At 49.0% G+C, this 14,027-nt stretch overlaps 1 protein-coding gene across 1 annotated transcript in view; it reads right to left on the bottom strand.

Annotated features, from left to right (window-relative positions):
* Window positions 1-14,027, bottom strand: part of CDK12 (cyclin dependent kinase 12) — a 503,410-nt gene that overhangs the window by 357,556 nt on the left and 131,827 nt on the right. The window contains exons 4-5 of the mRNA XM_078645647.1: window positions 2,076-2,215; window positions 1,181-1,351 (exon numbers count right to left, since the gene is read on the bottom strand). Of these exons, the coding sequence (XP_078501773.1) occupies window positions 1,181-1,351; window positions 2,076-2,215 (311 nt within the window). The remainder of the gene's footprint in view (window positions 1-1,180; window positions 1,352-2,075; window positions 2,216-14,027) is intronic.

The following is a 14,027-nucleotide window of genomic DNA, read 5'->3' as shown; positions in this document are numbered from 1 at the left end:
GACTGCAGAAGAGGACAACTTAAGAGACTATTTCGATTGCTCCGCTGTCCACGCACATGGGCAGGACTATTCCCATGATTATGACTATACACAGAGATCCCCTACTACAGAAATATGTTTTTCATATATAATTTTTATTATTTCCGGGGTCCCCGCAAAGGGGCGGGAATATTCAGTGTTCATGACTATTGAGGAGGATCCCCTGGTAGAGAAGGCGGCAGGAAAGGATAGAAAGAGGTTGGGGAGGGGTGACAGTTGGCAATTGGGAGGTGTGTGTAGTGAGTAAGGAGTGGAGTGAGGGTGCGGAAGCATGCAGGAGAAGTGCCAAGAGGCGCAGAAATCTCGGCAGTTGCCTTGGAAGGTGGGGCCTGGGTTCAAGGCGAGAAGAGAGTAGAGGAGTAGCAGTAGTGAGTGAGAGGAGGATGAGGAATCCGGACACTAGGCACACTTGCCTTTGTCAACCCCACTTGATACGCCAGCCAGAAGCGGGAGGGGCAGAGCTCTAGGGTGGTAGGTAGAGCTAAGCAAGCAGTGGTAGGCCGGAAAGAGACAGGCATGGCAGATGAGGCAGGAAAAGTGAAAGATGGGTGTGAAAGGGAGTAGGAAAAAGGGAAGAGGAAGTCAGAGTTCTTGGGAAAGTGAACCTTGGGGAGGGGAGAGCAGAAAAGGGCTGACACTAAAAGAAGCCAAAAAGGAAGCAAGAAGCAATTGTGTATGGCAGAGAGAAATATTACAGAACGAAAGGCAAAAAAAGAAGAGGGGCAAAGATTAAGAGAGATAGATGCCCAGAAATGCTCAAAAAGCAGCAATGAATGAGTGAGAAAGAATGAGAAATGTACCAAGAAGTGGCACGAAGTTAAAGAGCACAGAAAAAGGCAAGAGAAGGGCAGGAAATACTCATTAAAGTGCTAGAGACAAACATAAAGGAAGTCAAAGAGGTAGAGAAAGTGGTGAAATGGGGGAGCGCAGGAGAACGAGAGAGAAGCGGACGGTTGAGGCAGGAAGTGTGACAGCATTGGAGCTGGGCCAGAAAGGGCTGTGCCTAGTCATATGCCCAGGCACATGCAAGGGCACAGACGCATGGTAGAGGCCAGGCTTAAATGATTTGTGCTTCTGAAAATAATTAAAATTCATTCAAGTTTATTACATCTGGCACAGTGAGTAGAAGCATGGCACATACCTCGGTCCTTTTTGAAATCCAGGGCATCCTGCTTGTCAGTGACAATCTCCTTCATGTTCACCACACTGCAGTGTATCAGTTGACGTAAGATTTTGATTTCTCGAATTGCAGTGATGGGAAAGCCTTCCTTCTCATTGTCCAGCCGAACCTTCTTTAGAGCAACCAATTCACCTAGATGCACAACAACAGATTGTAAGCTGTGGGGTCAAAATACTCCATTCAAGAGTAGCCATGGCAAGTGGCTAGTCAGAATGAATTAAAAGCACAAAACTGCAGAAAACAAGAGCAAGTCACTATTGTGTGTTGGGGTGTGGGGGTGAAAAACAGAATTAGACTATTAGCATCATGGTGATCAGGCTCTAAAAAGCCTATTATGGGGCAAGCTTTCTTTCTCTTGGTATATCGTCAGCCCTGCTCTACCATCCAAGACCATCCACTCATCTGCAATTAATTACTGGGCAAATCTATAAATAAAGGCAACAAGTAAAAAGGGTAGTGTGGCTAAACTATTAAAAGGCTGCTCAGCCTTACAAGTCCCTTTAGGAAGAAGGTAAATTATTTAACATGCAAGAGAATCATAACAGTGAAGCTCTTGTCGCATTAGCAGCATTTTGTTCCCAATGGTAATTACAGTAGTAATTTTTCAAGGGCAAGATTCAGTTTTAGAAACTACATCAGAGGGTATGGACCCTTTACATGTCTTTTACAACTTCACTCAATATTCGAAGTACAAACGCAGTCTTGCAAAATGCAAATCACTCCACTATAACATTCATTTTCACAATAAAAGCGAAAACTTAACATGTGGCAAAATACTACTGTTTCAAAAGTGTCAAGGACCAGCCATACCTTCATAACATGTGAAGGAGAGCAACCATACTGTTTTTGTATGTACCTGTATCCTTATCCTTGGCTTTGTACACCTGTCCGTAGGTCCCTTCACCGATGATTCCGATGATATCAAATTTGTCGACACATCTTTTTCCCCAGTCAATTTCCGTCTGACGCCTTTCGCCATAGCGAGGACAACATATTCTACATTGGAAAGAAAATATTCTGTGAAATATTTCCTATATTATATGAGAGTTAGTGACTGTAGTGAAAATGAGCTAAACAAAAAACAGATCGATATAAATGCAGAAATCAACAGTTGCCGACATATCCTCAATAAAAGGTTCTACTGAACGTGGCCAATTATGTTAACTGTTTACATATCAGAATGCCTCTTTGGTCTAGGAGCAGGTAGCCTTTTCTGCCCAACGGATCACTGAGAAAACAGGTTATGAAGTCACTTTCTGAAAACCGAATGCTCAAGAGCGGATGGTACTAGAAACCCAACATGTGGCTACTAAAATAACAGTACATATGGAGAATTATTGGCTATAACTTTTCAGGCCGCTGTTGAAAAACACACCCATCGAGACTTCAGCAACTGGCACAGTTCATAGTCTCTTCCAGGGGTCTCCAGTGTGTCAGCTTCTATTGGGACGTTACGATAGAGCATTGTGGGACTCGCTACAGCATTTTTCAGATAAGCGATCCAAGGAAGACTTCAAGGACTTCGAAAAAGTCTTACAGGAGAGAAGCTTAGTGGCGAACCAAGTAATTAGTGCCGCGGCGGATGGAGCTACGCTCTCAGCACACTCCTACGCACACAGAATTTGTGCCAGAAGATCTTCATGGCCTCGCCTTACAGCTCTGAAGCCAGTGGCGCAGTCCCGGATTATCAACCTGCCATTTTCCGGTTCATCATTGTTTGGCCCGCACACTGATGAGGAGATGGCACGGATGAACATCGAGCTAGATACCCTGAAGGCAGTAGGGCTGGAAAAGAGGAAAGAGTTTCGTCGTCACTACCGCCATACTGATTGCCAATCTTTCCAACAGAGGGTTCAAACCCCTCATTGGCAAAAGAACCAAAACCAGCAGGGTCAGCAGAAATCGCAGTACCAAAACCGGCGATCTAACAGGGGAAAAGGAGGGAACTGTCAGTCCTCTACCTCGACGAAACATCCAGCAAAGCAATGAGTTTCCGCTTCCTCCAGTACAGTGCACCGCTCCAGTGGGAGGAAGTGTTGCAAATCATCTGCAAGAGTGGTGAGCCATCACGAAAGATCAGTGGGTGCTGACTACGCTGCAAAATGGGTACTCTCTAAGTTTCAGACGTCGTACTACCTCGATCCCTCCAGTAAAATCATCAAGCTACCACATCAACATGCTACCGAGGGAATTGGGCATCCTTCTCCAAAAGTCAGCCATAGAGAAGGTCCCGCAGTCACAAAGAGGTAGGGAAGTGTATTCCAGACACTTCGTGGTGAAAAAGTCAGAAGTCGGAACACAGACCCATTTTGGATCTGAGAGCACTCAACAAGTCCCATCAAACAAGAAAAATGTTGCATGCTGGCTCTCCATCAAATATATCCTCACCTCCGGAAAGGGGACTGGATCTGTTCGCAGGATCTGCTAGATGCCTATTTTCATATACCGATAAATCAGCATCACCTGCAATATCTACGATTCATAGTCTGAACATTCCACTATCAATTCAGAGTGATGCCCTTCAGACTGAAATCAGCTCCCGTGTATTCACGAAGGGCATGACAGTGGTGGCAGCTGCTCTGTGGCGCAGCGGCATCTTAGTCTACCCTTATCTGGACGATTGGTTGCTTAAGGGCCCCTCTCCCCAGAGTGTGAGGAACCATTTCCAGCAGTGCCTACGGCTCGGTCAAAAACTGGGCCTGCACGTGAACTACCAGAGGTCAACGCAGCAGCTCACTCAAACAATCCACTATCTGGGAGCGCTGATAGACTCCGAACAAGGAAAAGTGTTTCCTTCGGAGAGACAATTATCCCTCATTCAGAAAGGCAGAAAAATGTAAAGAAGCAACTTGTCGTCAGTGCGCCTCTTTACTTGGATCAATGGCATCCTGCATTTTTCTGGTACCCAATGCCAGATTAAAAATGCGTCCTCTACAACAAGATCTGGAGGACGAATGGGATCAACGGTCTACTCGCTGGGAAGACAAGAACTGTCTATCACATGCAGCCAAAGCATCCATTCTGTGGTGGATTAAGAGGGACAACCTGGAACTAGGAGTTCCGTTCCATCAAACTCCTCCATCCCAGACTCTGATCACAGACGCATCACTACAAGGATGGGGAGCCCACATGGGCACTCTCCAGACGCAAGGCCTATGGTCCTCAAAAGAGCAATTGCACCATATCAACATGCTGCAGCTCAGGGCTGTTCATCTGGCTCTCAAGGATTTCCCCCCCTTCGTTTCAGGCAAGTTCCATCCTAGTATAGATGGACAATAGCACCACAATGTACTACCTGAACAAGCAGGGGGGAACTCGATCGAGGACTCTGTCATTCGAAGCACAGTCCCTTTGGCACTGGCTACTGGCGAGGAAGCCATCGATCACAGTAGTTCACCTGCCGGGAGAGCAGAATTCTCAAGTGGATGCCCTCAGTCGCCACTTCCAGGAATATCAGTACTGGGTACTCAACGACAAGCCGTCCAAGCATAGATCTGTTCGCAGACGAAGAAAACACAAAATGCAGAGACTTCGCCTCAAGGTACTACCGACCAGGATCGAGGGGGAAAGTAACCAAAAGGCGTGCAAAAGGGGAGATGCGTCGGTTCCGGGATCCGGGGGAACGATTGCGTCCTTCCTCAATGCTTGCGCAGAGTAGGGGAATCGTCGTGAGCATTGCCGGAGTGAAGGCGATGCATGGATTTTCAGCTTGCGGGCCCGTTGCGGTGCGCAAGATGGCACCTTTGATGCGGTTTTGCGATGACACCCGGGGAGCCTTGCGACAACTCTGTACTTTGGAGCCGCGACAGGCCTTGCGACACGCTTCTCCGGTGATGCGATGGCGACTCTCTCAATGTTGTCATGCTTCTCCGGTGATGCGACAGCAGGCAGCTTCGATGAACACACGCTTCCAGGGAGATGCGGCGAAGGCTCGCTTTTCCGTCGTTGCGATGATTTCAACTGCGGCGGTGACCCGCTTCTTCTCAATGCATCGAGCTTCCAGCGGCACGCAAGTGACTGGAGTCAGAATTCCCAGCAAGGAAATTTAGGAGGGAGCTGGAGGTGAAGTCTTTTGGCCCTAAGACTTCCGCAGGAGGCAGGCACAGGTCAAGCCTGTGAGAAGTTGGCCTGATATATGATGCTCACTAGTTCTAGTGATCACCTTGTATCAGTCCAAACAATCCTTATGGTGATTGGTTGTAAGTCAACCTTATAGACCAGCTATCCTAATGGTAGCATGGACAAAGCAGTCTTAGGCTAAACTCTTTTGGCATGTGAAGCCAGCTGTTTTACCACAATATAACCCCTTGAATACCAGATGAAAGGACACCACACACGTTGTTATGAAAATAAACAGTATATTTATTAATAAAAACACCTCTGAACTCTTTATGAGGTCAGAGGGCTAAGCACATGACAATCTCTTACGAAAAATACTACTAGTTGCACAAAATTACAATGGTGCCCTAGGGGCACGACAAACCATATACTAAGTAAGTGGAATGTGAGTCGATAAAAGGAATGGAGCTGGTCAGAGGCTGTAGGATCGATGGGACCACGCTACACTAACTTCAGGTAAGTAATAGGAGGCCCACGGAACGCGTGTGCAGAGTGTGAACTCACACGCGAGATGCGTAACAACGTCCATGGACAGTACAGTTCAAGTTAAAGGTGAGTACGGACAATCCTGACTAGGTAGGACTAAAAACGACTGTGGAACTGGACACTAGGACAGTTAAACTACCCTTGAGCACCGAAATGCTCTTGTTACCTCACCCACGGGCCGCGGGTGCATAGGTGTCAAAGTGCGTCGGGTTCTCGCGTTGAAGTCAATGGAGCCTGAAAGAAAAGATGCTGCAGGCGACCAGGAGGAAGATGTCCGGTGTAATCCAAGGGTGGATTGTTGAAGGAGACCTGAAAGCAGAGGGGACAATGTTCACAGTCACTAGCCAGTGACTGGAGTGGAACCAGGTGTCGTCGTCGCGATCAGGTGAAGAGGGGACGCTGGACTCTGCAGCCACGTGGACCAGGAGGCGCCTTCGACGACCAGGATGGAGGCACGAGCTGTCCCACGCAGGCTCTCGCTAGCGGCGGTGTCGGATCTGGGATTGACCTCAACAGGCCTTGGCAAAGGCAACCCACGCGGTGAAGGGAAAAGACGTCTGGTGCGGACTAGGAGAGTCCGGGGTGCCCCTCTTTTGGAAGGGAGCAAGGACCAGTCTGGAGCAACCAGACCAGCAGCAAAGATTCAAAGGTTCGTCGTCTGGGAGGCCACTAGCCAGCCAGCAAGTGACCAGACAACGCGTCGAGCAGCAAACAAGCAGAAGGGCCCCACGCAGATCTCGTGGAAGCTGGAGGGCTGATCTTCGGTGCAGGGGCTGCTCGGGGTTGGGGCTTCAGTCCCCAAAGCACTTGGTCGAGTTTACCTCGGGAGTCGTGCTGGAAGAGAGGTGCAGGTTCGTTCAAGATGGCCGGTCCCACGTGTCTCGTCGCACCCACGGGTCTCCGCTTTGCTGCAGATGTAGGTAGAGGTCGGAGAGGTCTGGGAATCCGGGTCTCGTCAGGCTCTGAAGTCTGGATCCTCGAGGGAAGACGACAAAGTGAAGACGCTGGACGCTGGATGGTGCCTGCAGTTGCAGGGTGGACACTCCTTGTCCACAAGGGAGATTCTTCAGTCTTCTGTGGAGCAGAACGTCGAAGGCCAGAGTTTCTTCTTGTTGAATAGTTCAGGATAATCTAATTTGGAATGGGACCAGCTCCTATCTTTATTCTCCTAAAGGGGGCTGCACTACTGACTAGGTCCCTTCCCTGGGTGGGACCAGGAAGGGGGGTGGCTACACCCCCTATCCTTTGTCCGGTTTCCCGCCAGAGCTGGGGCAGGGATGCCCCAGCAACTGGTTTGAACCGGTGTATGCACAGGGCACCTTGTGTGCCCCAGGCATGTCTTGTTCCTTTCAGGCCTCCCTACCTCAATACACAAAATCCTGTCTGGGGTGGTGCTAGCACCTCCCAAGGCAGGAAACCCTTTGACCAGGCCATCCTCGCTGGAAGGACTCCCAGCAGCAGGAGGTCAGACTTGTGTCTGTGGTGGCAGCATCCATTTTGTGATGCTGAGGCTCGAGTTAACTTTAACCGGGGTTCACAGTTACATACATGTCGTGTCCCTCTAGAAGGGTGGAATGCTACCCCAGTCGCCAGAATTGGCGAGGGGGTAGTATTCCAAATCGTATGACACCTTACTCGACATGTTTTGATAATGTTATACCAGAGTTAGCATTTAACCGCGAGGTTGATAATGCACTTAAAAGTATATGGTATAGCGTTATCATGGAACAGCTATTAGGACTTGAAACCGCAAGCTGCAGACGGGCTCAGCTCATGCCAGAGCACCATCTCACATAATTCCAAGCACTCTGCCTTCAGGATTGATAAGGCCTTCCATAAGAGTGACTGATAGGAATATATGTGTCCATTTTAGGGTTAGATATAGGTATACTATATCTACAGCAGAGGGTGTTTACACCACCTTGCCCCAGCTGTCATGCAGCCAGTTGTGTCAGATTTAGATGGCCAGCCAGGGGTGGCATAATACATGCTTCAGCCCCTGGTAGGCCCTGGGTGCACCTATGCCCTGGGTACCTAAGGTACACTGTACAGGGACTGATAAGGCGACCCAGTATCCAATTAGATATGTACCTAAGGTACATGGAATCCATTTTAACAGAGCGAGCAGGAAGCCTGGGGTCCTGAATAGCAGGATCCCAGGCCAACTAAGTCAAAAACCAGCAAAACACCAGGCAAAAAGTGGGGGGCAACCATAGTCAGATATCCACCTTCCTACAAAGCCCATGGAGAAAATTCTGTAGATGAAAGTCCTTACAAAGTTCCTTCTCCTTTCCCTTGGCAATGAAGCAACCACTGCAGGCCAACCAAGCAAACAGTACACTGGCAGAGGGGCAGTCCCAACTCTTGCAGCTTCCTTGGTTCTTCTCCTTGGCAGAAAGGTTTCTTATTCCAGAAGTGATTAATTTCTTGGGAGCAGGATCCCAATATTTATACCCCAAAATCCTTTGTTCTCTGAAGGCAGAGAGGCCTCTGCCTAGTCCAAACCAGTTCCTGAGCACTTTGTTTACATGACTCTTCTTCCTTTCACTGTGCAGGGCAGAGGCATCAGCTGCCCCTCCAGAGGTGGAGCCAGCACAGGGGAGGGAAGATACAGCTCTGGAGCACTCTGTTGACATGATTCCTCCTCTCCTTTCACAGTGCAGGGCAGAGACAGACAAGCCACAGGGGGTGGAGCCAGCATTGTAGAGGGAAGGGCCAGCCCTATTCAGGTCCCAGGTGCACTCCTCCCTCCCATCTGGATGTAAATCTCTCTATTAACCACTGGGCTGTCCCAGCCGGTCTCCTGGAATTCCCCAGCCCTGTCACTCACAAACCCAGACAAGGAATGCACAACCCAGCAGAGGCAGGCTCAAATGGTTAGGCAAGCAAATACCTGCTTTCTAAAAGTGGTATTTGCAAACATAGAATATTAAAATAAACTTTACTAAAAGATGTGTTTTATTATTCTGAGTTCAGACATACTAAATTCGAATTACTACCATGTTCCCTGAGTCAGTTAGGATAATAAGCATGTAATAATCTAGCTGCTCATTCTGGCCTATGAGAACAGGTAGCCTTCAATAGTGAAAAACAAAAATGGCTGTAATTCACTATTAGAACATGCTACACACATCAGACCATGTCCTACCTTGTACTTACAATGCACCCTGCCCTTGGGCCTACCATAGGGGTGTCTAATATGAAGCAGAGGGAAGGTTTAGGGACTGGCAAGTGGGTGCACTTGGCCAAGTCGACATGGCAGTGCTAGACTGCACACAGGCCTTGCAATGGCACGCCTGAGACACACTTCACAAGCTGCCTCTGTGGGTGGCACAACCAGTGCTGCAAGCCTACCAGAAACATTTGATTTACAAGCCTTGGGCACACATGGTGCACTGTTCTAGGGGCTGACAGATAAATCAAATAACCCAATCATGGAATCCAATCAGTATATCAATTTAACATAGGGAGCACTTGCACTAGCAGTGGCACAGTGCCCATAGCATAACTCCAGCAAAAACATATCAAAAACATATCAAAAACTTATCAAAAACAGAGGAGGCAATCCGTCAAAATGGAAGGGAGACTCACGCCAATGATGCCAAGTCTAACACAGGGGTATCCTCTTCAAAGTCATAAGCAACCCCACCCACCTCCCCAGGCAAATGAGATTCTTCTGAAGTGGTAAAGGATATCTTTGTGCCCTGACTTCAGGGTTATGCACAGAATAACTGACCTAACTGTCACCCCTGAGGCATGATGGGAAGCTAGGGGTCATGGCTGCCTTAAAGGCAAGGTGCCAGTATTTATTGAAAATGCTTTCATTTTCTATGTTATTGATTTACAATGTAGCCTGTAGGTGTAGGCCAACAATGTCTACTTCATTTGCAGTTTTACTCTTTGTGAGTGCTTTACTCATTAGAAAAGAGTTCAAGTACTACTTGCCCTCTTGTGTTTTTATATATTGCAAATACAGTATTTATGTGTGTATTTGCATTGCTTAGCCTCCTGTTGGGAGCTGCATTGGTATGAGAAAAAGCATTTACAATGCAATAGGTCTCGCAGTGACATTGTTTTGAGTAAATGGCATTGTTTTATATATTGTATATGTTTTGTAAAAATGTATTAAAATGATTGTAATGTAAAATGCAAATAGTGTTAAAATTTGTACATCCAGTGATGGTAGAGTCCATTCGGGGGAAGGGGGCGTTTCGCTAGGTGAACAAAAAGCCTCATGCGATTTCTCTTCAAAGGGGAGAGGGTGAGACCTAAAAAGGAGAGGGGACAGGGGAGCCAGGACTTAGAACCAAAGTGATTGGGTTGATCAGTTTAGAATATGTGGGGAGTTACTGTTAACATTTAGTTTAGTGTGAGTGACAGTCAGTACCCCAGGAACAGACTAGTAAATGTTGTGGGGCTGGGAAGAAGCAGGTAGCGTGTTACATTGCAGTGGTATGTACATAGTGCTTGGTATCCTTGATCGGGCTTTGTAGTGGTTTATAGAAGGATATCTGGTGAAAAGAAGGGCCTCCTTGTCAATCTAAATTTCAAGTCTGGAGGGGGCACCTCTCTGTCGCTCAATATTTCTCTCATCTCGCATACACCCTAAGCCACACAACCTCCCACACGCTGAACACAACGCACACACCAAATTGCACATGAGGGCTACCAGCCACACACTCTAAAAACAAATCTCCCACACTCTGAACAGTACACACACATCAAACAGCACCAGTGCACCAACCGCACACTCACACTCTATATCGCACACAACCTCCCACATGCTGAACCACAACACATATCAAACTCTCCAAAGCACAACAAATATACACTATTCCTTAGATAAACCCACACACACTGGACCCCTAAAACGCGCACACGCCGAACCACATGCATCAAGACAAACTCACAGCGTCCATGAACTCCAAACCACGCACATTTGTATAGACACCAAACTACAAAAGACATACACACATGAATCTACAGAGATGCACACAGAGGCAAGCACACTAATGCTCACACAGGTGTGCATGCCGATAAACACATATACCCAGACAAGGTATACAGATAAAGGCCCACGCATCCCTCGCACCACATTTGTGTACACACACCATCATTATCACCCAGTAGACACATGCATGTGTACACAAGCAGGCCGACGGAAACACACAGACAGGGATGCACATTTGTGTACAGAAGTACATGGGTGAAGTCTGAATTGGAGAGACAGCCCCTTCCTCTGTACATTTGATAAGACTGTTTCTCTCTCTCTCAGATTTGTGTAATTTCTTCTCTTTTACACGCACACCTACAAACGTGTATTCCTCACCCTATCTTTTTTACCCACACAGACTCGATCATTCCTCCAAATCTGACACAAACACACACAAACACTGCTTGCCTCACTCCTCACCTGTCAAGTTTCTCCTGCGTTTTCCCCCTCCACCCCTCTCCCTTCTGGTTCTTTCTCGCTCTCCGCCTCACCAATGCACAAGCCCACCTCCCTGCACCCCTCTGCTCACGGCCTTTTCATATCAGCTTTTGTGTAAATATCAGACTCCCGGAATCTACTATCCTTGGTGGGGGGAATCCACCTCCCCTGCCTGGTCTTTGTCTGCCTACAGTTGACAGGGTGTGTGATCTTGGCCATAAGGCCGCATTCCAGTTACTGTGATGAATTTTCCTGAATATAAAGCGTTTTTATAAGTTCACACTTGGAAACTTCCTCGCCTCGCCCTCGCCACCGCCCCACGGATCCGCAGAACCACCACCGGATGAAGATCCTTCACCTACTTGGCGGCCAAGACCTGGAACACCCTCCCCACCCACCTACGACTCACCCAGGACCATCTCTCCTTCAGGAAGCAACTCAAGACCTGGCTTTTCGAGCAGTAGGAGCACCCCCCAGCGCCTTGAGACCCTAGCGGGTGAGTAGCGCTTTACAAATGTTCTTGATTGATTGAAGGTGATTCTGACAATGTTATCCAATGGGAGGAAATTCAGGTTACAGGTAAAGTACGATTGCGTTACTTTTGTAACCCAGCACCAGTCTCCTAGGGCCAACACTGGCTTAACTCAAAACAGGTAGGTAAATGCGTTTCAGTATTTTGTACGATTTTTAAAGAATATTTGCAGTTTTCAAAAGCAGAAGAAATTTTATAGAAAAGCAGACAATGGGTTCCTATGGAGAAAATACAGGTTACTAGTAAACCCGCTAGGGATTTCTTTTGCAGTTCAGTACTGGGCTGAAAGGTACAGTACTGGCTTCTCTCCTGATCACAGGTGAGTATTTTCGAATTCAGACTTTGGCTGATTTTATAGGAATATTTTCACTTTTCAAAACTTCACAGTCATAATGGGTCAATGTTATCCAATGGCAGGTAAGTGAATTACCCGTTTCCAGGTGAGTACTTGGTTGGTGAAGTTAGGGTTCTGGGCGTAGACTCCGGGGTCCCCCAGGGTTAGGTGAGAACAGTTAGGTCAGTCCCAGCGGCACAGTGGCCGCCGGGTGCAGAGGTAGGTAGGCCCAATGTTAGCTAATGAGAATAAGGGGGCCTTCGGTTGGTGGCTGCTGGCTAGCAGGCCACGCGGCTCTGGGAGCTGGGCTCCTGGTCACTTGCTCTGGGCAAGGGGGGGAAGTAGCATAGGGCAAAGAAGTCACAGCCAGCGGCACTCTGGCGGCTGGGTGCAGGGTGCTTTTGAGCCGTCGGGCGCTCAATGTTATCCAATGAGGATCTTGAAAAGGAACAAAGGCTGCAGGCTCAGGGACGGTGACTCTCCAGGGGCGACCAGCACTTCGAGAGGTAAGTTGGGATCTTGGAGCACATGTAGGTACCCCACAGGGAGGCACAGGGGGCTGTAGGGCGCCAGGTGCATGGGGTGTCTTTGGGTGTCGGAAAAGCTTACCCTCGGCTGGTCGCGGTTGGGGAGGCCCCTGGTTCCGAGTCTGCAGGCGTCGGCTGGTTCGTCGGGGAGGGTCTTTGGGCACTGGACCTCAGGTCCCAGTCGCCGGGGTGACGTCCTCGTGGTCAACAGGCCAGTAGGGCTGGGGCCAAGTCAGTTGATGTTGTCCTGTTAGCAGCTGCACAACGGGTCTTCTTTCTTCTTGATCTTCTTTCTTCTTTTTGGTATCTGGATCGGAGGAAGGAAGGTTCAGGAAGCCCCTAAATACTAAATTTAGGGGCGTTACAGGTAGGGCAAGGGCAGGGACCAATGGGTCCCTGTCCTGGGGTGAGGACACCCCATAGCCTCCTCCTCTCCTGTGGGAGGGGGGCAGGAGCCTAGCTGGGATTGGGCAGGGCACCCCATCTACAAGATGGCCGGAGCCCGTTGTCGCGCTTCACCTCGCCACCTCCACCTGAGGGGTGGAGTTGGCACCGGTTGGCACACCCTCCTTCCTGATGTAGTTTTTCCCGCCAGTCTTACCGCCAGAGTGGGGGTAGAACGGGTGGGGGGGCCAGTTGCTGGGTACAGTAAATGGTCTGGAGAAACTCTCAGAGGCGGTATGCCTTTGAAGCTTCCCCCTGTCCATCCTGGGGGAGGAGACATAGCACCTCGCCCAGGATGTGCATTGTTGCAGGCCCAGGAGAGCGGGGGGCTCTCCACCCAGGGGGTCCAGCAACATGTCTGCTGTGTGGCAGCCTCTGCAGCCACTCAGCCCAGACGTGGATTGTAGGTTTGAGTTTGAGGGCATCTCTAAGATGCCCTCTCGTGCATCTTACATTAAATCCCACACTGGCATCAGTGCGGGTTTAATGTGCTGAGAAGTTTGGTACCAAACTGGTCAGTCTTCAGTGTAGCCATTATGGTGCTGTCGAGTTCGTAATAACCTCCCAGCACCATATACTCTTAAAGGGCATCACTGCACTTACAGTGCCCAGGAATGGCCCTGGGTACTGTAGGGGCACAGGGCCCATGCACCTGTGCCCTCACCTCTGGTATAGGGCACCCAGCTAGACGGGTGACTGAAGTATGCCAGGGCAGTGGGGTCTGTGGGCATGGCACACAGGGATGTGTGCCATGTCGACTCATTTTAGCTCTCTACTTAGGCACTCAGCCTGCAAAGGCAGTGTGTGGGTGCCAGGGCCCCTGAGGGTGGCACAATAAGTGCTGCAGCCCTCAGGGGTCTTCTCTGGTCACCATGCCCTGGGTACCTAGAGTACCATTTACTAGGGGCTGACAGGTGGCCAGAGATGCCAATTGG

This window comes from Lissotriton helveticus, chromosome 5_1, assembly GCF_964261635.1.
Source record: "Lissotriton helveticus chromosome 5_1, aLisHel1.1, whole genome shotgun sequence".
Classification (NCBI taxonomy): domain Eukaryota; kingdom Metazoa; phylum Chordata; class Amphibia; order Caudata; family Salamandridae; genus Lissotriton; species Lissotriton helveticus.
The sequence above is the reverse complement of the archived record's forward strand: the minus strand, read 5'-3'. Positions and strand labels throughout refer to the sequence as shown.